The 26,197-nt window shown below is 50.8% G+C and overlaps 1 protein-coding gene across 1 annotated transcript; it reads left to right on the top strand.

Annotated features, from left to right (window-relative positions):
- The first annotated feature begins 15,387 nt into the window (after positions 1-15,387).
- On the top strand, positions 15,388-25,788 carry LOC122370157 (stress-induced-phosphoprotein 1-like). The gene is made up of 2 exons (XM_043345520.1): positions 15,388-15,582; positions 24,553-25,788. The coding sequence occupies exons 1-2, from the start codon at positions 15,559-15,561 to the stop codon at positions 24,856-24,858; spliced, it is 330 nt and encodes a 109-aa protein (XP_043201455.1). The 5' UTR covers positions 15,388-15,558; the 3' UTR covers positions 24,859-25,788.
- Positions 25,789-26,197: the final 409 nt, after the last annotated feature.

Raw genomic sequence — 26,197 nt, 5'->3', positions numbered from 1 at the left:
CATCTTACGGCCCCACCCACCAGAAGAAGGCAGAGGAAGATGACGTCGCAAGGGCGTGGCAGTCACCCCTCCCCCCCCAACTATAAAAGGGTGCGCCACCCAACCAGAGGAGAATCACAGTCGAGCAGCCGAGAGTCACAGTCCACAGCTGGAGCCGGAGACGCCATCTGGGAGCCGCCGTCAGTCCGGGTCACCCGCGAGAAGCCTCTTCAGTTCGAGTGACCAGAGCCGGAGGACAACCGCCGACGCTTGAGACCACACTGAGAAGCGGAAGCGCAGAGAACTCCAGAATGTGAGTGTTGTTGAAAGTCTGCTCAATCCCAATCCTTGCCCCCCCCCTCTGCCCAGCGTGCCGTGCCCGTGACGACTGCCAAACATTTTCGGTTACCATAAAATGCACTCTCAATTGGAATTGGAAAACTTAAATTACTTTGAACTTATTGGTCCAGACACCCTAGTAGCATGTTAGGATCTGAATTTCGAGGTCATGTCAGAGTCGCCAGCAAACCGTTATTGTCAGTGGGAGTTCACGATTAGGCCAAGAGCGAGATCCGAAAATTTACATAAGTAGCTCAGTGTCACGAACGCTGAAATTGATGACAGGATGCGTGACAACGTTGAAATGTCTTTGTCTTCGGTCAAGATGGTTCGTTCGATTTATTATGGGCGATGGCCAGGTGCGTTTTGAGGTTGGAACGTTTGTGAAATAAAGGGTTTAGATTCGTGCTGTACTCACTAAAAGTTGCATTGCGAAATCATTGGTAATATTGCTGTAATCTAAAATGGAAGCTAAAATGGAAGTCGAAATCAATTATAGAACAGGTAAATACGTTTGAAAGGAATGTAATGTTTTAAGGTGGCGACTGATTCATGCGATCGATCTATGAATATGGCTATGAATTATGATTTGCGACAGATACGAATGCTTGAGCGTACGGCGGAATTTTTCCTGTTACTTAGGTGCATAGTTGCGAGCAGTGGTTTGAGGTTGACGGTTTGACACTTTGCGACTTTAGATGGTCACTTTGCGTCATTGAAATTGCGAAATGTCGAGTAACAGGTAGATGTAGAAATGTTTGTGGTTAGAACTAATATGCGACTAATATAGGTACCGATCGTTGTGCTTTGTAGAATAAATACTAGAAAGGACCAGCTTTGTTGGGAAACGATCAAATGGGACAGGAGTAAAAAAAAAAAAAAAACTTACGTGGAATGGAGCTGATGAGATGTCGAACAGGGAGATATCGAAGCGATATTTTACCAGATTCACACTCACTGACACAGCCGTTGAATCTCCCGGCCCGAAGAGACCGCACACACCAGTACTGCACCGCGAGTGATGACGCGCCCATCGCGGCGCGGCCTTGACAACTGTCGACTGTCGACGCGGCGCCGGCCGGCGGCCGTCGTAATCGTCGTTCCCGACACGGGCGTTGAGCCGCCAGAGGGCGCGAGAAGCAGCCACAACAGGGGCAGTGGGTTAGCCGTAATTGGGGCGCGGGCGGTAGGTGAAGGTCACGTATAGGAGTCTGGTTAGTTGCGGAAAGTTGCAACGGGATAAGAACGTAGACAGTTAAATATGATATGCTATATGATATCTAGGACTGCACTTCGTTTGATGCGCATTGTTTACTGCTAATAGGATGATTTAAATTAGATTCCCTATGAAAGGCTAGGGACCCTATGACAATATTCTGGCACTCTATAAAGATAATTTGTTTAGGTAACTAGTAGCCCATCAGAAGCTATCGAACGAGTTTCAAGGAGGCATTTCCGTTTGAGCATTCAGTAATTCACTATGGTACGGTGGATCACAACCAGACGGCAGATCGATGCGTGTTAATTGGTTCTAGATCATATGTCTGATTAAATCAAGAGCGGTTCAAGGTCTGCTAGGATTGTATACGAGAACTGATGATAAGGTTCACGCGTGTAGCAGCAATTAGGACTTGAGATTACGATTAGATTTGGTTAAATTATGCGTTTCTGCTATTCGCGTTCTTGCGAGTTAGCGCCAATAATTACTCCAACAATATTGGCACAGGGCATTGTGAGGCACAGACGGCTTGTTTGCCCGCCTCCTATGGCGTAACGTTTACCAGCATGACTGTATGAGACACAGATGCACTTCTCGAAACCCACGTCCAGACCGGAATAATAAGAGGGACACACCGTCACGTACGCAGGGCATATGCACGTTTTCCGCCAGTGGTACCGGCCACTGTTAATTTTCCCGCTTAGGTAACACTGGGTGAGAAGGCAGTGAGAGGTTTCTACGGCAGGGGGGAAGGGGAAGATTGGCACAGTATGCAGTGGAGAGTAAGTTATGCCAAAGGCAAGAAGCCGAAGGTCAGGGGTGAGTCACCCAAAGGGCGGATAAGGCGAGCCGTAGTGTCCCGGATAAGTCCTCATACTTATTTCGTAAAGGTACTCTAATCGGTACTGGACAGCCTCAGGGGAGGGAAGAATGTACTCCAGGACACGTAAGGCCTTGAATAGTAAATCCCATGGTTAAGGATAGTTCCAGGATATGAACTAGGGTCCCTGGGTCGTGAACGGGAATGTTACACGCGGACCGGAAGAGGGCATAGGTAATCTCTCCCGGTAGAGAGATAAGTCGGATATAAATCGTGTATGTGTGTACCATAAGTCTATCGGTCGTGTAGTGAATCCCATAAATTAGTAGGGTGGATATTTATGCAATTATTCTGGACGGCCCTGCGGTAAGTATCTTTGTCGCCGGTTAGCGGAGCATGCATATGGATTTCGGAAAGAGACATTTATCTCGCCGGGGAGATCGCTATTAGTCAGGCACCTAACGCCATCGGAGGGAATTCGAGGGGCGCTAAATAAATTTGGGGTGAATATATGACGAACGAACGTAGAGAGAGGATGAGAGTGAGAATGGTAAAGGATGAATCTTAGGATAAGGCCGATGGGAGTTTAGCGAAGCTCAGTTAGGACAGTCAAACTAATTAATCTCGAGGGCAACTTAAAACTAGCAACGCTAATACGAATTAAGTGGGCAATTTTCTTAATGGGAAGGCCAGTGATATAGGAATGGGTGACTGGACGAATGATCACATTCAATTTATCAATGTAATTACCACCCATATGTTTGGCAGTGGTCATCGGGACTTCGAATGCCCTGTCCTTCACCTGCCCAACTGTGCCGCAAACCCAGCTGATCGGATACCTCTATCCCTAATCCGAGCAGTGAAGAAGCATCTCGTGCATCATGGTCTATACAATGAACAGAATCATCAAGCCTCTAAATTAAAAAGCATCTTCCATCAGATGTATTTGTATGCAAGGTGGATCTCTAGACATCTCCCTCAGGTGGATCTCAACACCATCTCAAGATCTCTATCAGGTGGATCTATATCTACATCTATCTCAGGATCTCATCACTATCTGGATCTCTCTCTAGATCTATCTCGGGATCTTTTCCAAGACTCTCAAGCTCCCCTGTTCTACCAGTTCAACTATCGAGTTCATTCCAGCAGCAAATAGCTCTGTTCCTCTACAACCAGCTGAACGACAGTGGACCGCGGTGCTGGATCAACCGCAAAGAAGGCGTTTGATTACCCGCAAGGAAGCAGTTATTATCCTCTCTTCCTTCTTCTTTTCTAAATCCCCTCGCTACAAATGGCGCCCAACGTGGGGCTTTGATAATTCTCAAATTGTGAAGCTGGTAGACTGGCACAAGCCGCCGAACCCGAAGTTGATGAATTGAAAGTCAACCGTATGGAGAAGAGGAAGAAGTTGAAGAATAGAGCAGGTGTTCGAAATACCGGCAGCAGTGGAAATGAGCGTGCTGCAGGGGTCGATATGAAGAAAGAGGATGAGCTAAAGAAAGATGTGTGAAGATGATGAAGCTTATGATGGTGGCTGATGAGAGGAAGCGGTCTTACGAATACTGAAAAGGACATAGAAGAAGTTGTTGAAGATAAGATAAGGAAATGAAGCTGTCTCATGAACAAAGGATCAGACTAATACAGAAGACAGGCCGAAAATGAAACTTGACAATTGTTTGCATCAGCATATCAATTCTTCTACGTTCTGCTGTACAACAAGTCCAAGTCTCGGTCAGCTGCTGTATTGCAAAGGAGAGCTCGAACTTTCTAGAGTATTGAGGATAAAAGGACAGCAATATCAAAAGCAGAAGAGGAAGAAGAACAGGCGAAATCCTCGTGTTGTACTGAATCAAAATCAAACACGGTCGTCTTCACAACACAGCCAAGGCGATTATCATGTTGGTGAACGAGGAGAGGGTGCCAGGATGCTGCAAGACCAACTGCCAAACGATCCATTCAGATGGGCTGCTGCAGAGATCACCCACCTGGGCTGCTGCGACGGCGGTCACCTGGTCCGCCGAAAGGTCGCTACCTGAGCTGCCACGGAGGTCACCAGTGCTGCCACGGGGATGCATTGCCCTCGCGTGCTGCCTCGGAGGTCACTCACCTGAGCGGCCGCGGAAGTCGCCTACCTGAGCTGCCACGGAGGTTGTCACCGGGTCTGCCACGAAGGTCACCTACCCGGGCTGCCATGGAGGTCACCCACTTGAGCTGCCGCGGAAGTCGCATACCTGAGCTGCCACGGATGTCATCTGTGCTGCCACGGAGGATGCATTGCCCTCGCGTGCTGCCCCGGGGGTCACTCAACTGAGCTGCCGCGGAAGTCGCCTACCTGAGCTGCCACGGGGGATGCATTGCCATCGCGTGCTGCCTCGGGGGTCACTCACATGAGCTGCCGCGGAAGTCGCCTACCTGAGCTACCACGGAGGCTGTCACCGGGTCTGCCACGAGGGTCACCTACCTGGGCTGCCACGGAAGTCGCCTACCTGAGCTACAACGGAGGCTGTCACGGGTCTCCCACGATGGTCACCCAACCGGGCTGCCACGGGGATGCGTTGCCCTCGCGTGCTGCCTCGGGGGTCACCCACCTGAGCTGCCATGGAGGTCGCTCACCTGAGCTGCCACGGAGCCTGCCACCCGGGCGGCCACAGAGGTCGCGGCAGGGCCGGCCATGGAGGTCGCCTACCCGGACTGCCACAGAGGTGTCATCCACCTGGGCTGCCACGTAGGCTGCCCACACGGGCCGCCGTGCAAGCTGCCCACCCGGGCTGCCACGGAACCCGCCGTCCGGGCTGCTGTGGAATCTTCCCACCCTGGCTGCCGTGGAGGCCGCCCCACCCAGGCTGCCACCCGGGCTGCCGTGAAGGCAGCCCACCCGGGCTGCCATGGAGGCCGCCACCCGAACTGCTGTTGAGGCCGCCCACCTGGGCTGCCATGGCAGCCTTCACCCTCCTGAGAAGCCACTTACCGAACGGCCACCGACGACATCGGGCTAACCAAAGTGGTTGGTGCCCGTGACCCGGATCTGGTGAACGACAAACTGAGGTGGGGACGAGGAACAACGGGTGCGTGTGTGTACTGTACTAGGTATACGATGTCATGTTGTAGGCGTTGCTGAAGATCAGATGATTGTGTAGATTTAGATGAGTAAGGGGTATGACTTTTCTTCGTATGAGTTGCGAGGACGCAACTAGGGTTGTTTGGACTGAAGATGTAGCACGCTACATCTTGAACATTTAACGTAGTATCTTTTCGGCACGGCTCGGTCCGGCAGTCCCTCTCCCTCGCAGTCCGGCCACACGCCTAGCTCGCTTTCCCACACCCAATTCTCCCCCCCCCCAGTTCCCCTAATCTATCACTGTCCGCACAGAATGGGCAGCCGTTAAACTCCCATTAAGACGCGCGCTTTTGGAGACAGCTACCGCAGGATGAACGATTCGAACCCCAACAAGTAACAGCTGGATCAGTAACATTGTCAACAGCTCATGGACCCACGCCGAGGACAGATAACGGCTGGGAGCGCTGGATCAGTAAGATATGTCAACAGATCATGGAGCAGTGTCAAGGATGGATGCCGGCTGGAGCACACAGCCTCCTTTGTCGGGTACATCAGCCCAGGGTGAGTGACCCTGGCAAAACAACCGGGTGACCGACCTCACAATGGCCTCATGAGGTAGTTCCAGAGATCTCCGCAGAGGAAGAAGGCGCTGACTTACGGCCACACCCGGGCCAGTGGGCGGAGCAAGAGTGACGTCACAAGGGGCGTTGCCGGCAGACGAAACGGAAGGAAACAAAAGTTTGAATAAAATGAAATTGAAGAATCAAAATTAAAACTCGAAAATCACAAACCTTTCGGGGATTGTTTTATGCCAGCGATTACTAAAATGATAAAGCACTCAACACGAAGACGATTCGACGGCCAAAAATTGCAGGCACAGAGGAGCAAGGTGACTAAACAGGACAGAGGGCGCCATCTTACGGCCCCACCCACCAGAAGAAGGCAGAGGAAGATGACGTCGCAAGGGCGTGGCAGTCACCCCTCCCCCCCCCCAACTATAAAAGGGTGCGCCACCCAACCAGAGGAGAATCACAGTCGAGCAGCCGAGAGTCACAGTCCACAGCTGGAGCCGGAGACGCCATCTGGGAGCCGCCGTCAGTCCGGGTCACCCGCGAGAAGCCTCTTCAGTTCGAGTGACCAGAGCCGGAGGACAACCGCCGACGCTTGAGACCACACTGAGAAGCGGAAGCGCAGAGAACTCCAGAATGTGAGTGTTGTTGAAAGTCTGCTCAATCCCAATCCTTGCCCCCCCCCTCTGCCCAGCGTGCCGTGCCCGTGACGACTGCCAAACATTTTCGGTTACCATAAAATGCACTCTCAATTGGAATTGGAAAACTTAAATTACTTTGAACTTATTGGTCCAGACACCCTAGTAGCATGTTAGGATCTGAATTTCGAGGTCATGTCAGAGTCGCCAGCAAACCGTTATTGTCAGTGGGAGTTCACGATTAGGCCAAGAGCGAGATCCGAAAATTTACATAAGTAGCTCAGTGTCACGAACGCTGAAATTGATGACAGGATGCGTGACAACGTTGAAATGTCTTTGTCTTCGGTCAAGATGGTTCGTTCGATTTATTATGGGCGATGGCCAGGTGCGTTTTGAGGTTGGAACGTTTGTGAAATAAAGGGTTTAGATTCGTGCTGTACTCACTAAAAGTTGCATTGCGAAATCATTGGTAATATTGCTGTAATCTAAAATGGAAGCTAAAATGGAAGTCGAAATCAATTATAGAACAGGTAAATACGTTTGAAAGGAATGTAATGTTTTAAGGTGGCGACTGATTCATGCGATCGATCTATGAATATGGCTATGAATTATGATTTGCGACAGATACGAATGCTTGAGCGTACGGCGGAATTTTTCCTGTTACTTAGGTGCATAGTTGCGAGCAGTGGTTTGAGGTTGACGGTTTGACACTTTGCGACTTTAGATGGTCACTTTGCGTCATTGAAATTGCGAAATGTCGAGTAACAGGTAGATGTAGAAATGTTTGTGGTTAGAACTAATATGCGACTAATATAGGTACCGATCGTTGTGCTTTGTAGAATAAATACTAGAAAGGACCAGCTTTGTTGGGAAACGATCAAATGGGACAGGAGTAAAAAAAAAAAAAAAACTTACGTGGAATGGAGCTGATGAGATGTCGAACAGGGAGATATCGAAGCGATATTTTACCAGATTCACACTCACTGACACAGCCGTTGAATCTCCCGGCCCGAAGAGACCGCACACACCAGTACTGCACCGCGAGTGATGACGCGCCCATCGCGGCGCGGCCTTGACAACTGTCGACTGTCGACGCGGCGCCGGCCGGCGGCCGTCGTAATCGTCGTTCCCGACACGGGCGTTGAGCCGCCAGAGGGCGCGAGAAGCAGCCACAACAGGGGCAGTGGGTTAGCCGTAATTGGGGCGCGGGCGGTAGGTGAAGGTCACGTATAGGAGTCTGGTTAGTTGCGGAAAGTTGCAACGGGATAAGAACGTAGACAGTTAAATATGATATGCTATATGATATCTAGGACTGCACTTCGTTTGATGCGCATTGTTTACTGCTAATAGGATGATTTAAATTAGATTCCCTATGAAAGGCTAGGGACCCTATGACAATATTCTGGCACTCTATAAAGATAATTTGTTTAGGTAACTAGTAGCCCATCAGAAGCTATCGAACGAGTTTCAAGGAGGCATTTCCGTTTGAGCATTCAGTAATTCACTATGGTACGGTGGATCACAACCAGACGGCAGATCGATGCGTGTTAATTGGTTCTAGATCATATGTCTGATTAAATCAAGAGCGGTTCAAGGTCTGCTAGGATTGTATACGAGAACTGATGATAAGGTTCACGCGTGTAGCAGCAATTAGGACTTGAGATTACGATTAGATTTGGTTAAATTATGCGTTTCTGCTATTCGCGTTCTTGCGAGTTAGCGCCAATAATTACTCCAACAATATTGGCACAGGGCATTGTGAGGCACAGACGGCTTGTTTGCCCGCCTCCTATGGCGTAACGTTTACCAGCATGACTGTATGAGACACAGATGCACTTCTCGAAACCCACGTCCAGACCGGAATAATAAGAGGGACACACCGTCACGTACGCAGGGCATATGCACGTTTTCCGCCAGTGGTACCGGCCACTGTTAATTTTCCCGCTTAGGTAACACTGGGTGAGAAGGCAGTGAGAGGTTTCTACGGCAGGGGGGAAGGGGAAGATTGGCACAGTATGCAGTGGAGAGTAAGTTATGCCAAAGGCAAGAAGCCGAAGGTCAGGGGTGAGTCACCCAAAGGGCGGATAAGGCGAGCCGTAGTGTCCCGGATAAGTCCTCATACTTATTTCGTAAAGGTACTCTAATCGGTACTGGACAGCCTCAGGGGAGGGAAGAATGTACTCCAGGACACGTAAGGCCTTGAATAGTAAATCCCATGGTTAAGGATAGTTCCAGGATATGAACTAGGGTCCCTGGGTCGTGAACGGGAATGTTACACGCGGACCGGAAGAGGGCATAGGTAATCTCTCCCGGTAGAGAGATAAGTCGGATATAAATCGTGTATGTGTGTACCATAAGTCTATCGGTCGTGTAGTGAATCCCATAAATTAGTAGGGTGGATATTTATGCAATTATTCTGGACGGCCCTGCGGTAAGTATCTTTGTCGCCGGTTAGCGGAGCATGCATATGGATTTCGGAAAGAGACATTTATCTCGCCGGGGAGATCGCTATTAGTCAGGCACCTAACGCCATCGGAGGGAATTCGAGGGGCGCTAAATAAATTTGGGGTGAATATATGACGAACGAACGTAGAGAGAGGATGAGAGTGAGAATGGTAAAGGATGAATCTTAGGATAAGGCCGATGGGAGTTTAGCGAAGCTCAGTTAGGACAGTCAAACTAATTAATCTCGAGGGCAACTTAAAACTAGCAACGCTAATACGAATTAAGTGGGCAATTTTCTTAATGGGAAGGCCAGTGATATAGGAATGGGTGACTGGACGAATGATCACATTCAATTTATCAATGTAATTACCACCCATATGTTTGGCAGTGGTCATCGGGACTTCGAATGCCCTGTCCTTCACCTGCCCAACTGTGCCGCAAACCCAGCTGATCGGATACCTCTATCCCTAATCCGAGCAGTGAAGAAGCATCTCGTGCATCATGGTCTATACAATGAACAGAATCATCAAGCCTCTAAATTAAAAAGCATCTTCCATCAGATGTATTTGTATGCAAGGTGGATCTCTAGACATCTCCCTCAGGTGGATCTCAACACCATCTCAAGATCTCTATCAGGTGGATCTATATCTACATCTATCTCAGGATCTCATCACTATCTGGATCTCTCTCTAGATCTATCTCGGGATCTTTTCCAAGACTCTCAAGCTCCCCTGTTCTACCAGTTCAACTATCGAGTTCATTCCAGCAGCAAATAGCTCTGTTCCTCTACAACCAGCTGAACGACAGTGGACCGCGGTGCTGGATCAACCGCAAAGAAGGCGTTTGATTACCCGCAAGGAAGCAGTTATTATCCTCTCTTCCTTCTTCTTTTCTAAATCCCCTCGCTACAAAGACATAAAGCAATTAGCAAACAATCGTTTATAAAGAACTTCACTCTGGTGAATGGGAGCTTTGGAGGCGTCTGGCTCCTCCACACACACACACATCTGCAGTAGGTGGTCGGCCAGCTTTCGGCGCAGTTTCCGTATATGTAGGTATACCTACTTAATTATAAGCAGGCAGTTTCCGCTAAACCACTTGGCGAGGGCGACAGCGGCGTCCACCCGGTCCTGGTTTGTATAACTATTCCATTTTTTGGAACCATTTGCTCTAATGGTACGTACCTGAAAAAGAGATCAATTGGTTTAATTTACATTGCATGTTTGCTCGAAAAATAACTTATTGTTGCATTAATACTGTAACAGCACTTCTCATTGATCCGTATAAAATGTTCATTCGATTTTTCAACGCGGACAGAGAATGAGGGTGCTCGGTGATAAGTAGATAAATATTTGTGTTTTGTATTTCGTTTTCCTGGTTCAGAAGTGCTGGTATTTCACAAAGATATACATAAAGGCACGGAATGCGGCTTTTCTGAGCGAGGGTATAAGTCGCCAGGCTGAACAGCTATTCAGCTTCATGTTTGATGGCGTGAAACTCAGTCAAAATAATGACGTTTACATCAGGGGCGGATCCAAGGGGGGGTCACATGGGTCATGCCCCCCCCTTGAGGCCCGGGGGCCCAAAGACCTGCCAGGGGCACCACCGGCCTATCAGGGGTATCACAGTCCTGACAGGGGCACCACAGGACCGCCAGGGGCACCACAGGCCTAGCAGGGACACCACGGGCCTGGTGCCCCTGGGCCCTGACAGGACTGTAACGCCCCTGACAAGCCTGAAGTGTCCCCGGCAGGTACGTGGTACCCCTGACAGGCCTGTGGCGCCCCTGCAAGGCGGTGGTGCCCCTGGCAGGCCTGTGGTGTCCATGGCAGGCCTGTGGTGCCCTTGCTAGGCCTCTGGTGCCCCTGACAGGCTTGTAATGCCCCTGGAAGGACTGTGGTGCCCCTAGGCCCTGACAAGCCTGAGGTGCCCCTGACAGGCCAGTGGTGCCCTTGCTAGGCCTGTGGTGCCCCTGGCAGGCCTCTGGTGCCCCTGACAGGCTTGCGGTGCCCTTGGAAGGACTGTGGTGTCCCTGGGCCCTGACAAGCCTGAGGTGCCCCTGACAGGCCCGTGGTGCCCTTGTTAGGCCTGTGGTGCCCCTGGCAGGCATCTGGTGCCCTTGCTAGGCCGCTGGTGCCCCTGGCAGGCCTCTGGTGCCCTTGCTAGGCCGCTGGTACCCCTGCGCCCGGAGAGGACTGGTGCCCCTGAAAAGTCTGAAGTGCCCCTCGGCAGGCCCGTGGTGCCCCTGACAGGCCCAAGGTGCCCCTGCGAGGCCGGTGGTGCCCCTGGCAGACCTCTGGTGCCCCTGGCAGGTATGTGGTGCCCCTGGCAGGTCTGTGGCGCCCCTGGCAGACCTGTGTTGACTGGTGCCCCTGCTAGGTCGCTGGTGCCCCTCACAGACCTGTGGTGCCCCTGGGCCTTGACAAGCCTGAGATGCCTGGCTATGACAGGCTCGTGGTGCCCCTGATAGACCAGTGGTGCCCTTGCTAGGCCTGTAGTGCCCCTGGCAGGCCTCTGGTGCCCCTGCTACCCCTGCGCCCGGAGAGGACTATGGTGCCCCTGAAAAGCCTGAAGTGCCTCTCGACAGGCCCGTGGTGCCCCTGGGCCCTGACAGGCCCAAGTAACCCTTCGAGGTCGGTGGTGCTCCTGGCAGGCCTCTGGTGCCCCTGGCAGGTCTGTGGTGCCCCTGGCAGGCCTGTGTTGACTGGTGCCCATGCTAGGCCGCTGGTGCCCCTCACAGGCCTGCGGTGCCCCTGGAAGGACTGTGGTGCCCCTGCCCCTAGGGGTGCTCATGGGCCCAACAGGCCCGTTGTGCCCCTGACAGGCCTGTCGTGTATACTTGCTAGACCTGTGGTGCCCCTGCTTCCTGGCAGGCCTGTGGTGCCCCTGGCGGGCCTGTGGCGCCCCTACAAGGCCGTAGGTGCCCCTGACAGATTTGTGGTGTCCCTGGAAGGACTTTGGTGCCCCTGACAAGCCTGAAGTGTCAAGGACAGACCCTTTAGACGCCAGGGTCAAGTTCGTCGGACTGACAACGATTTGCTTACCTGATAACGTTCCTGGTAAGTACTCACTACTCAGCGTCCACAACATATATACACATACACATTCATATATACTTGCTTACAATTGGTAAATGTGGTTGTGGGCCTGTGGCTAAGAGTTAAGATACTGACTAAAAATAAAAAATAAAAAGAAAAAAACTGAAAATGGGGGCACCACCAAAATGAAGTGGACGAAATCCGTTGAGTTTTTAATTTTGGGTATAGGTAGGGGCACCACTTCGATTCATGACCCTCCCCTTGGAGTTTTCCTGGATCCGCCCCTGGTTTACATACGATCAAGCGCACCATTCAATACAATTACCTACCGTAAAACTCCATGCCAGTCCACTTGATAAGAGCAATGAGCACTATCCCTTCTTCGCGCTGTCACACGCGCCCAAACATCAACCACCAAATGCCCCAACACCGGTGTGTCGTTTCGTCGCACAGCGCGCAGACTGTCACAAACGCTGCACATGATTGGCGCAGAACTGCGCATGCGCGAACAGCCGAACAAGTATGGCTAAACTCCGGCTTTACTCCAGTTAGCCGAAGGACACAGCCAGCTTGATCAGCCCGCGCTCCGCCCAAGTTAAGCCTGTTTTGGATGCGCGGGCAGATGTCGGGCTGAGCTACTGCTATCCGCACGTGGGCATAGCTGCGGCATGCCCAAGCTCAGCCCTAGTAAAAAATACATTGGTTTTGATCAAAGTGGGCAAACCCAAGCTAAGCCTAAGCTGCCCGACGTTTGCCACAGTTCAGCCCAAGTGAATTGCTGGCTGGGCTGTCCTCGTGTGAGACCGATGATCGCGGTTACTGTACGTGGGGTGGCCCTGACGTGCCAGAACCACCAAATGGTGTAGACGTCGACCCATTTCCGCTACAGTAGCTAACAGAAGCCGTTAAAAGATGGCACGGTACCATTCCACAGTCCACAGTGACTGCCAGCATGCGGCCATGGTTTCTGGCATCAGCACTTCCAAGCCTGCCAATTTTGGCATTCCTTAGGAATTTGCCCACAATATGCCAATAGTATAAAATATAATCCATCGAAACATTAATATGCCAAATTTTAGACAAATTCGTGGACTGGTTCAGTCGTGGTGGCAGATGGTAGCCGCGAGAGTTTCATTGTTTTTCCGTTTAGTTTTGTCGCCAAGTCAAATTTCCCCATTTTAACGCTTTCTTATTTATTTGAAAACTCGTGTGATGCTACCTAAAGGCGGTATGCACATACAAAACTTCTTTCAACAGGCTTTCGAATGGCATGCAAATCAAGTCTCCGTGAGCTCTCACATGCTCACAAAGTCGTTTTAAAATGTGTCAGTTTTTCGTGAACATCCCTGTACATTGCAAACTACTGTGGCTTTTCTCGGGTTCGGCTCGAGTGACGGCTCCTGTTTTCTCAAGTCTCGACTTGACTTCATCTTGCTTTTGCTTCACACTGGATCAAGTAGCAAGGAGCAGCCAATGCACTTTCAGCAGGTTGTGCGGTTACAATGCATATTCAAAATTGTTACGGTCACTCATATGCTCTGTTAACCGGTCATCGAGCATTGCGAAAGGAAAGTAGTGGTTGACTTTGATTGAATGTATATTTCAAACGACTACAGACACGTCAAATGAAACAAAAATACATGAAACAGTGGACTGCAAACTGCAGCAATAATATGGCATGAGTCATGAAAAAGCACCATCAAAACTGTAAAACAATCACAAGGCCCGCTAGCCTCCCTCCCCGTTCATAATAACTTAATAACCCTTTCATAATTCGGTTGGGTGTTACTTAGTTGAACACCCAACCGAAAGCATAAAGTAAGGACAACAAGTAATCGCTCATAAGACATAAAGCAATTAGTAAACAATCGTTTATAAAGAACTTCATTCTGGTGAATGGGAGCTTTGGAGGCGTTTAGCTCCTCGACACACACACATCTGCAGTAGATGGTCGGCCAGCTTTCGGCGCAGTTTCCATATATGTAGGTATACCTACTTAATTATAAGCAGGCAGTTTCCGCTAAACCACTTGGCGAGGGCAACTGCGGCGTCCACCCGGTCCTGGTTTGTATAACTATTCAATTTTTTTGAACCATTTGCTCTAATGGTAAGTACCTGAAAAGAGATTAATTGGTTTAATTTACATTGCATGTTTGCTTGAAAAATAACTTATTGTTGCATTAATACTGTAAAAGCACTTCTCATTGATCCGTATAAAATGTTCATTCGATTTTCAACGCGGACAGAGAATGAGGGTGCTCGGTGATAAGTAGATAAATATTTGTGTTTTGTATTTCATTTTCCTGGTTCAGAAGTGCTGGTATTTCACAAAGATATATGTAAAGGCACGGAATGCGGCTTTTCTGAGCGAGAATATAAGTCGCCAGGCTGAACAGCTATTCAGCTTCATGTTTGATGGTGTGAAACTCAGTCAAAATCATGACGTTTACATACGATCAAGCGCACCATTCAATACACTTACCTACCGTAAAACTCCATGCCAGTCCACTTGATAAGAGCAGTGAGCAGTGAGCAGCCCAAAAAGTGAACAAGCCAAATATCGATAATTTTTACTTTGACCTGACCTGTGACGTCATTGGTGACCTCGAGGTCAATGAAATTAGGTTTGTCTCAACAGTTTTTCCGGGGCTATCAGATGCCGTTTGAATTTTGACGATCAGCCGATTAGTTTTGGAGTTAGGATGGGGGCTATGAATAGCCCCCCTCCCCCCAGTGTTATACACAGACCCCAGTGGGGCGCGGGTTAATGACGCTGACAGCATTTTTACATCCTTAAAAAGAAATTGTAGACTCATGAACATCAAATTAAGTGTCTTTGAACGTAACAACATAGGTACTCTGCGTTTATACTGGATGCAGTAGGACTGATACCAGTTCATATGCGTCGTGATAAACGGTAATATGCACGGACATCATTATAACTATCGTTGCAAAATGTCGAACTGTAAATAGTCCCGTTGAATCTGGAACGGATCTACCTTAAATTGAGCTCGACATGGTCATTTTACCGAGATCAAAGGTGCAGTCAGTCTGCAAAATCCAAGTGGCGTGCAGGCGTCATTACACTCGTGATGGCTCTACCCTCTGTCTATCCCCTCCCCTCTCTCCCTCTCCCTGCCGACGAACGGGCGAGCGGCCGGCGCCCCATTCCCGCTCCGCTCGACCCCGCCGCATTCCTCAGTCTCACCTGGCTGTTCGCGGCTCCGTGCCGCCCCATTGGAGACGCCACCGTGCGCAGAGGGCAGCACCGGCGCGAGGCGGGTTGCGCCGCAAGTGACCGAGTCCAAGATGGCGCGGCGCCTGTCTGAGAGGGCGACCGCTGTGACCTGTGTGTGATTGGCGGCGTGTGTTGCGGTATTTGTTGTCACTCGGACCTGTTACAGTGACCAATCGTGTGATGTGACCGAACAGGGCGAGCGTGGGCGCGCCAGCATGTCTCAAAAGGACTACTCGGAGGTAAGGGGGTCACGACTCGACCAGACAGGTTGAGGTGAAGGCACCTGTGCGCACCTCTGGTCCGACAGATCACCGCTCCAGCTGCGGGTCTGTGTTCGCTGACAAACACTTCTACAGCCGTATACCCAGGACGATGGCGAGATCGTGCTCCGAGAGGATATCATCCCGAGGTCACGGACGGCTGGAAGCCAGTCATTCACTCAGCTGGGGCCGCTGAGGGTCGATTTAGAGGTGCAGACAGTCGCCCGGTCAGGGACCCCGGGCGGTCAGTGCGGCGTCTCCCGCGCCTCTCGGAGGCCACGGAGAGCGCGAGGCCGGTCTGCCGGCATTCCTGTCAGCCGGTCAGCTCGGGGCTTCGGGGCACGTGTGGGGTGTACAAACACGACACGTGCGCTGTCATGTGCTGTCATCTGGCACGTGACCGTCGTGCACCATGTGACAGCAGTCCGAGTCTGCTGACGTCGAGCTCGCGTAGATGTGACGGTGTACCGCCAACATCAGGGCACGAAACTTACTCTATAAGTTGACAATTAATTCCAAGTATCATTCAATTCAGCACTAGCTGGTATGCATAGTCACGGGAGTCGACCTCAAGCACAGTCGAGTAATAATAATCGACGCCGGACTCAGCCGGTAGTTTAAGGGCCTTGCTCAGACGCTAAACGTTGGCGGTGTGACACTTCAACCTCACAAGTCACATACAGAATCTCTCAAAAGACAGAGTGACATGATTATATGGTCTATCATTTCAGACTGCGCCTGCAGGGCATAAATATTGTGCTGCACTGAATCCGCACATCGTCGGTGGGGGCCTGGAGACCACTAGGTTGGAATAGACACGAATGGTGTTTGGTGCTTTCTAGCTTTATGCGCTCGACCAGGTGAAGCGGGTTCTTATATGTAGAGCTATGGCTATTTCAAACTTATATGGTGGTGGTTATCTATTTTAAGTTATTGGGTGTAGGTAGGTAGGGGAGAGAGGTCATATTGCGCCATGTTCTTAAATGCGCCACACGTTCCTCCTGTCCAAAATTCGATTCGAATGAATGCTGGAATGTGTGCATTTACTTCACCACCAATAACTCGCTCTTATTCCGGTCCACGGGGGCAGGTGAGGTGTCTCAGCTTTCTCGCAGACCATTTTTTGTGATTTCCTCTATTTTCTTACGCGAAACAGTCTATTTCGACCTTTGCTAGCGTCATGGTTTATCTTAGAAATAGTGATTCAAGTAATAATCATTGTTAATTGCTCGTTTAATGGTAGTTTTGAAAGTTTATCACCACCGTGGCTTCGCTGTCCTCGCCATATTTGAAGCTCATGAAAAATGTGTTCCATTCGTAATTGCGCCCACCCTATTCGCGCCCTATTCTTCAACCCAGAGAAACAGCATCTGGTGGTTGGGACACATTTCATTGAACACTTTGATTATTAGAGCGCTCACCTTACCATTACCTTAGCCTTCACAGCATAAATGGGTAATGGGCTGACACGTTCAAATAGGCTACTTAGGTGGCAAACCGTTGTTTTTAATAGGGCGCTTTTACATGAGAGGCATGGGCGCTTTTTGATGGGATAGTCCGTAAATGCGCCCTTTGCAGGTGTGTTGGAAAACTTTTCTCTTGTTAATTTTTATGGGTGTGATACAAATTAGGAGTTGTAATTTGATGCCAAAATAACTGAGGTACAATTTGAGATATCATCAAGCATGACAGCTAGTCAACTTTAGCCGCAATAGGCCGATATCCTTAAGGTGGCGCAATATGACCTCTCTCCCCTACTCGTAAAAATCGATACCGTTCGGGAGTCAGGACTGAAAACCACTGAGCATAAATTAAAAGTCATTTTCTGAACGCTTCAATTTTCGTTTCAATGCTACTACTGAACGTTTGTACTAGTTAGTTAACTAATAACAACATGTAATCCGGAAAAAGGCACGTGTAAAGTGGCAGAGTAAAGTCAGACGTGTTCCCATGGCAGATTCATCTCCAGTGTGGACCAATGCAGAAAAATTCACACGCGAGAGTGGAGTAGACAGACACTTGACTTAAGCACAAATGCAGAACTTTAGCACAAATGCTGCAGATATGTTGGCGATGATGTAAACATGTTTTGTTATGTCGGTGACAGCGCCATCTGGTGTGGAGCGACTTCAGCTGATGTTAGCGGCATGACGCTGCCAATACACCGCTGCAGGAGACTGCAACGCAGCACCGGCACATATCTGGTGCTAGTGGCAATGCGTACCTGCAGTCTCCGAGCCTTGAACTGACCTGTACGTTAAAGGGACTATCCCACCTTCTAAAATGTTGTTAAAACCAGTTAAATTGTGCCCGACTTTATAGATTGGATGACCAGGAACACGGTTCTGGCATTTATTTTTCATTAAACATCTTAGGCTTCCCATATTCCAAACACAAACTTTCAAATATGTGACGTCACAGCCCAAAATTACCTCCTTCCCCAGGCCACATTACTGTCATAAAGCTGATTCTTTTTACTCTGTAGGCACCACAACAAAGTTCAGACCAAGTTTTAAGCGATTTTTCAACGAACAAACCCATTTAAATCAGAATGACTAAACGAGGTGACGTCACACTAACGGTCGCTCCATGTTGAAGATAGGGCCTTGCACAAGGCCCATTTTCAAATGAAGGGAACGAATTTCTTCAACACCAAGAGGCCGCGGGGGTTACAACCTAGATAGATAGTGGTTTCTGAACCTCGCCGCAAACTTGGCTATCTCAACTCAAACCCCATGTTAAAGGTGGGATAGTCCCTTTAAATCCTGTCCTACTTTTCAACGGCTTGTTTTGATTTTCCAAAAGACTGATAATTATGTCCGCATATGAGAAAGCTTTACATGGGTTCATTACCTTCGTCAAGGGCACATGATAGGTGTTATTACCTTGCGCATTAACAGGTCTCTGATGGAAAGTTCCGGGCCAAATTGTTGTTTTTCAAGGAAGGCTACATGTTTTGTAAAAATCACACAGTTCTAAGCATTTAGGTATAAAGATGTCGTGTGGGTGGCATCGACTTGTTGAAATTTCACGATTTTGTTTACAGCAAGCATAGCGCTCGACTGTGCATGAAAGCTTGCTCTTTCATTTAGGTTCGAGTAGCTACGAAGGGTTTTAAGGCGGTCGCAGTGCTAGTTCTTGAGTTATCGTGAAAAGTCAGTGGGGAGGGGGGCGTCAAGCTACCCCTCCCCTCGTCAATAGCAGGATGATAAATGTGGTTGACCTCAGCTACGCAGCAGCTTGGGCCATGCCAAAGGCTAGATGAACGTACATGGTCACTATGAATTAAGCCTGTCTGCACATTCCACTGTGATATGCCAATGGAGAGTTTCATCAGTGCTGGTATGTCTCATTAATGTGCGCATGCTGCCGACTTTTGACTTGACCAACAGCTGGTGGCTCTGGAATTCGCTCTTCATATTGGTGACTGACATTAGAATGGATGAATGGATTGGAGAAAATTTCTAACAGCAAGGTCCCTCAGCTATTTTTTTCTAGGATTATTGAGGTGAATGTTCGCATCTTTGTTTCTGTGACTGCTGTTGAGATAGGTATCATTTTGAGAAATTTTTAACGATATTTCCTCCGTATTGGACAAAATTAATGATATAGCAAACAAAATATGACAATATATTCGCACAAAGAGCATCTGTGAATTATTGCATGGTCACTTGCATTGTGGGCAGGCAAAACATGGAGTCAGGCCATTTCTTTCATGAACAGTGATCATTGATTGTTGTAGCTCAGAACGATGCGTATCAATAGTGTTCACCACAAACTTGGATGCTTGAAAGTCGACCTATTCAGAAATGCACTAGCTATAACCTTTAATTTCGAAGTTTTGCGATTCAACATACAAAAAGGGTCTTTGTCCAGTGCAGAGCCTTTGGTTTGGTGCACCCATCGGAAATGCTAATGGCGTTGCCACTCGAAGGCTGATGCCAAGTCAGCAGTCGCATCGCATGCCTGACTGTTATCTCGTGTTGGCATAGTGCTTTATGTATATAGAAGAGAGGGAGGAATTTGCACCCCGACATGGGACGAGGGCGTGCTTGCTGCTAGTTGATTCAGCCAGCGCGGCCTTTCTCTCCTTTAAAGCCGAGGCTTGCTGATGACAGGAATGGCAACCTTTTTTGGGCTGATATAATTCATATCATTCTCTACTTAACCACATAAAAAGAGAGAATTCGGTTTTCAAAGATTTTTGAGTGAAACTCTATGTTTTAACCCAGCGCGTCATTCTCATGAGAGATGTTAATGTTGGTGCTAAGGGGCCACTTCTCAGGCTATCGACATCATTGCGCCTGATCAAAAACTGCCCGTTCTAGAAACAGTCTAGCGCATGTGCTGGTCCCAGCCCAGCGATTGCGGGCTTTTGAAGGATTTGCACTTCCTGGCTCCGTGAAGAAATCCCCGATATATCTACCAAGCCTACTGCGGTGCCATATATGCGAGTATATCAGTCGGGTCAGGTTCAAAATTACCAGAACCATGTGCGGTATAGTGGTGGCGGCAGATTCCCACCAGATTGTTTTACATGTAATTAAACGGTGACGTCTGATGCTAGGGCAGAAAATTAGCCTCCAGCCGAAAGCGATTCAACTATTTGTCACCGGAAAATAAGCGCATCCTCTGCTGGTAAACATGATGGAAACGATTTCTCTTCAGTTTGCTTCTTTGGAAATTACCGCTTTGGCTAAAGGACAGCCCTGATGTCATTTGACTTTATAGAGTACAGAGATATAATTATATATGCATAGCATTTCAGTGAAACATCGAACTTGCCTCAGCACCGTTCAAAAATGCACACAAAGGTGTCATTTATGAATACAGGGACCTTAGGTCTGGTATAAACAATGGCAAGCTTACAAGGTTCTCGGCTTTCACTGCCATTGTGACAGCAGCCATCCGTTCCGTGCGCTGGGTCTTGTCTGTGCAGACTGAAGGCTGAGCGATGACGTGGGCGTCAGTTGCCACCCTGGGAACGGTTGCATGAGAATGAGTGGAGCTCATTTCGGACTGGTGCCGTGTCTGGAGCGGCGTGCACGATCAGATAGGACCGGCCGGGCCGTGACGCTATCTCCGACACGGTGGGGTATGAGCGCCGCGCTCGGCCGACCCAGTGGTGAACCCGGTGCGATACAGGGCCATCGCTGAGGCACTCAGAAAAGGTCCTTTCAGCTAGAGAAGGGGTGCTGTGATCCAGAGGAGGGATGCTCAAAGCAAAGTACGGTACAGGGCCATCGCTGGGGCATCCAGGGAGAGGGTCCCATGAACTAGGGAAGGGGTGCTGTGATCCAGCGGAGGGGTGCTAAAAGCAAAGTACGGTACAGGGCAGTGACTTGGGGTCCAAGGAGAGGTCCTTTGAACTAGGGGATGGATGCCGAGAGCTTTGTGCGGTAAATAGAGGCCCAGAGGTGGGGGTCCAGTTTGAGGAGCACTGTGAACCAGGGTGGTGATGGTGGTGAACTCCTCTGGTACTGTGATCTCACAAAATGGTCCTCTTTTTAAGGGGATCCAGTTTGTCTGTACCCGACGTGATGCAGAAGTAAAAACTCTGAACGGAACCACGGGAGGGAGAATTATGAAACAGGAAGAGATCGTGAGTCTGTGATCAGGGAAAGGGAAGGCCGTGCTCCAGAGAGTATGTGACCGTGATCTGCAGGGAAGGGGCGGGCTGAGGCTGTCCCAGTGAGGTGCGGCTGCCGAACGCCCGGCTCGGCCGGCCGGCCGCCTCCCGCCGGTGTCGTCAGTTGAGAGCGGGCGCCGCCGGCCAGCTCTGAGCGGCGCGCCGGTAGTGCTGAGCTCCCAGCTTCTGACCCAATTAGCACCGGGTATAATTCCGTAGCCAGTTTCTCCCGGCATTCCAGCGCGTTTCTCTCACTCTCTGATAGCTGCCAGCTAGCTGTAGGCTGGGGCAGCTGATTTGTGAACGGGAGCGTTCGAATAGTTTGGAGCTCGAGAAAAAGTTTGCGGTTCCGGCCTTTAGCAAAGGTCAAAGGCCTTTAGCTACGGAGTGTAGAGGATTGCTGGCTCTACAGCAAGTATATGAACTTTTCTCCCATGCAAATATAATTCAGTGACATTATTGGAAGAAGGATTTTTCATAGCTGGAAAGTAGGGGAAGTTGGGGGAACGCCGAATACTTTTTTTCTGACGCCCGTAGCACGCAAGGTAGACAACATAAGCTATTCTTGTTGGCGTCATTCGAGAGGCCAGTCTTTTGTCTTTCAAACATACCAGGCGCATTTGATGAATTCGCATACCGTTAAGCGCAAAAACTAAAAATATCAAAGAACTGACTTTTTCGGCGTTGCCCCGGACTGCGGGAAAAGCCGAAAATGGGATAAATGATGTACGAGGAATGCCGACATTGATGTTTTGCCAATTTATCTCAAACTTTATCCAAAATTCATCAAAGCTGACACGCGTTTTAAGAGCTTGAGGACGCTTGGTGCACACTGGAAGTTACAATTGTGTGATATAATAAGAAAATGCCAGGTAAATCATTCCTTATAGGTAACAGGCCGTTGTGCCGGCTGAAAGTGTAATTTGTATGACTAAAAATACGCGTTGCTATTCTACAGCAGTAAAGTCCACGTAGCGTGCTTTAACGTGCGTAATTGCACGTTTTCGGCATTACCCCAGCCAGCCATACTTTCATTTGCAGGCCCATAACTTTTAAACGTGCTGTATAAATTTCAAATAGGCAGCACACTTATGCAAAGACATGCTGAAGATTACTTGACCGAATTGGCCAGACAAACGGTAGCATAATGTGTAAGAAATGCAGCTTCAAAGGCGCATGTAGTACAAGGGAAACGTACCTTGAAAACGCTTTTGGCGCCCTCACAGCCGTAGTATTCCAAATGACGACTCGTAACAAACATGCGATAATTGTAGTCACTTAAGCTTCAGAGCATCACTGAGACGTGGCATCCATGTCGTACGGTTTTAGAAATATCTCGAATTTCGGCTTTGCCCCAACTCCGGCATTGCCCCAACTTCCCCTAGCCTCTAGGCCCGACGATAAATGGTATGACGACCCCCATTAGTCATACGATCGAACCATTAATATGGCATTGTCACAACTTCCGTCGTTTAGAGGTAGCCGCCGGGTGCTCAATACCTGTCTGCTGTAGATAAGGTTACCTGCGACTGGTCCTCCATCGTCACACTTCCGTCGTCTGATCGCTTCTCCTTCGGTAAGCATGACCGAAGCCTCAGCGAACACGAGCCGTCAGTCCATGGCGGCCGTTCCGTGCTTGGCGGACGGTCCGCCAGGTGTCGGCGTTTCGTAATTGGAGACGGTGCCGGCCGGCGGCGGTGTCGGCCGGCCGGCCGGAGCGCCGTTCTGCAGTGCATGGCAGTGCAGGGCAGTGCAGGGCGGCCCGGCCCGTCTGTGTGGAGTGCACCGGTGCAGCGGTGATCAGGCTGGCTGCAGCCGGGATGTGGCCTCTGTGAACGGACGAGACACAGCCATGGAGAAAATACGCCGTGCCGTCAAGTTTTCCGCCATCGACCAGGAGGTGGGTGCCGGTCGGTTCGGTTCCGGCCGTCGAACGGCAGGCAGGCGGTGTGGCGTCACGCCGACACCGGTCACGTAGCCGAGCAGGCCAGACGCGGTGGCGATAATAAGTTCCGTGAACGGGGTTATGGGTAATGATACTGCCGACGCCGGCCCAAGGTGACTCGGTGGTCGGCGCCGGCGGACGGTCGGTACATCAGCTGCAGCCCGGTCACGGCAGAGACCGGGCGCTGATACACACGAACGCGACGTCACCCTGCCATAAGGGGCCGTGCAGGGGAAACTCGGCCCCTCAGCTCTGCGCTCTTGTCGCTAACAAATATCTCCCCTCCTCCTCACAGTTTGGGCTGTGACCGATGCTCTCATCTTTTTACACGCGTCGCCAATGGGACAGCGTGTATGCGCATAGCTGAGAAAAGCGCACGATAGGCAGCATTGTCTGATGCAGGGTGCCCCTAAATGAGCCTCTGCCTTCCCATGCAGCAGCATTGACAACGCAATTCTCGGAGTAAATAGGTTGAAGCCCACTCTGGCGTCGCTGGTATCCTCAGGCAGTGATTCATTGAGAGCCAGTCAATACCGGTAAGTGTCTTCACCCTTCCCTTCGTAAGGACGTGATCCGTGACCAATGACTCGTAGTCATGACCTCCGATCCCTGACCCGTGAGATGAATCGTGATCCAGTACCTCTCACAGCAGTGTTAGTTTGCCGGCATGCTGTAAATGTCGCTGTCACGCAGCCCCTGTTTCTGTCTTTCTGTCTGTCTGCCGTTGTCACCCGTTCCAGCTTCAGTTTGATAGTGACACTTCCGAGGGCCTGACATCTGAGTCTGCGACTAGTCGGTGCATTCGTTTTTTCGACCTCTCGATGCCTTCCAGCCCGTATAAGCCAAGCCGGAAGCCCCCAGGGCTGCTGGGCGGTTATCATGCAGCCCGTTCTATGACGTATCTCTATGCTGCTGGGGGTGAAGCCCGGAGCTGTTGGACATGCCGTCTGTGTGCCGTCTGTGTGCCGTCTGACGTCCCCTGTCTCACTGTCAGAGCTGCTGAACCTGCCTCCCGGAGCTGTTGAAATCTGTGCCGTCTGACTCTCACTGTTTCCCTCTCAGAGCCACTGAACCTGCCGCCGGGACCTGTTGAACGCTCCGTCTGACTCTCTGTCCCTCTCAGAGCCACTGAACCTGCCGTCCGGACCTGTTGTACGCTCCGTCTGACTCTCTGTCCCTCTCAGAGCCACTGAACCTGCCGTCCGGACCTGTTGTACGCTCCGTCTGACTCTCTGTCCCTCTCAGAGCCACTGAACCTGCCGCCGGGACCTGTTGAACGCTCCGTCTGACTCTCTGTCCCTCTCAGAGCCACTGAACGTGCCGCCGGGACCTGTTGTATATACGCTCCGTCTGACTGCCCCCGTGTCTCCGTCAGGTGGAGCTCGGCAGCGACGTGGAGCTGTCGTCCACCAGCCGCGCCCTGTTCCTGGAGAAGGTGCGCCTGGCCAACACGGCCTGTCAGGCGGGCGAGTTCGAGTCGGCCGTGCGCCTCTACTCGGAGGCCATCTCGCTGGACCCGGCCAACCACGTGCTCTTCTCCAACCGGTCGGCGGCGCGCGTGAAGCTCGGTCAGCTGCAGGCGGCGCACCAGGACGGCCTGAAGGCGGCAGAGCTCAGCCCGCACTGGTCCAAGGTGAGGAGCACGCATCAACACAGGGCCTCGAGGTGGATTGGGGATTAATCTGAGCTTGTTTAGCCTCTTCTTGGTTGCTTCTTGTCCACTGGGGTAGTGTTACTGAGGGCTGGGGCCTTTACCAGCCGAGCGGCTCTCGGCACTGTCATTCCCTGTTGGCCGCTGTCCGGTGGCTATCACTGCGCCGGTGGAGGGCCTGCCGCGGTCCCCGGACCTCCGAGTGGTCCGCCGCGGTCATCTGACCTCCGAGTGGTCCGTCGCGGTCACCTGACCTCCGAGTGGTCCGTCGCGGTCACCTGACCTCCGAGTGGTCCGTCGCGGTCCCCGGACCTCCGATGGTCCACCGCAGGCCCCGCGGCTGAAGCAGCCGGCCGGACACGCCATGGGCCGAACCCCAGCTGCCGCCGCTCGCGCCTCGGCCCAAGGCTGCCGGGCCTAACCTTCGGCGACCGCTGCCAGCCGCCATTAGGGTCCGCTTTATTGGTATCTTTAGTCGGAGGGCAGACGCTAGTTCGTCACGCGCGCCGCGTCAAGATCTGGCCGAGATTGGAGAGAGTGGCGCACATCGTGACGACATATTGGAATCCATTATTAATGGGCCGAAGGAAGTGCGCGGTCGCGGCGAACAATTATGCGTGGAGCGGCGGAGAGGTCAAGTCGCCACTCATCCACCCTCTGACCGATCGATAACGGAGACAGGAGCCGACGAAACAACCGTCTCCGATCCGCACGTGAAACTTGCGAAACGGACACCCGTCACGGCTCTGCCGAAAGAGGGGGATTGATGAGTGGTTGGTGGGCATTTTTTACGATTTGATCCAAATGCGGTTTTAAATTGACTGTTGGAATTTATCTAATGCTAGAAGTCTGTCAGGGTGCAATTATGTATCAACATTAGGTATGCTGCTGCTTAGGCATTTTGGGGATTTTCGAGCCGTGCATGTTGACTGCCTGATGAATACGATTTAAGCCTCATGCTACCGGACGTGCCCCGTCTTCACTGAGCCGCGCTGCCCGGTGCGCCAATATCACCGATGTGAGCCGCGTCACGAACCTCGCGAGCGTGACGTCTGTCGGGCCTAACTGGTGCGATCTTCAGCGGGCGATCCAACTGTGGGCCGCCTATCAGCGGCAGTCAGCCTGTCCGGGCGACACGGCACGGCATCTCCGTCTCCCCGAACAGCACAGTGTCTCCAAACCGGCAGGGCCTTTCCACATGCTGTCATAGTTTCACGACAGTCTGTCAAAGTGACGTGGTTCCAGCACAACATGTCCAGCTGCCATTACCCGGCACCGTGCGCCCAACTGACATGGTCTCACAGTGGAACGTCCAACTGACATGGTTTCACCAGGGAGCGGCCATTCGTGCACAGTAATTTTACAGCCG

Source organism: Amphibalanus amphitrite, unplaced genomic scaffold, assembly GCF_019059575.1.
Source record: "Amphibalanus amphitrite isolate SeventyFive unplaced genomic scaffold, NRLGWU_Aamphi_draft 001103F_arrow, whole genome shotgun sequence".
NCBI classification, from domain to species: Eukaryota; Metazoa; Arthropoda; class Thecostraca; order Balanomorpha; family Balanidae; genus Amphibalanus; species Amphibalanus amphitrite.
This window is presented reverse-complemented; position numbering and strand designations above follow the sequence as displayed.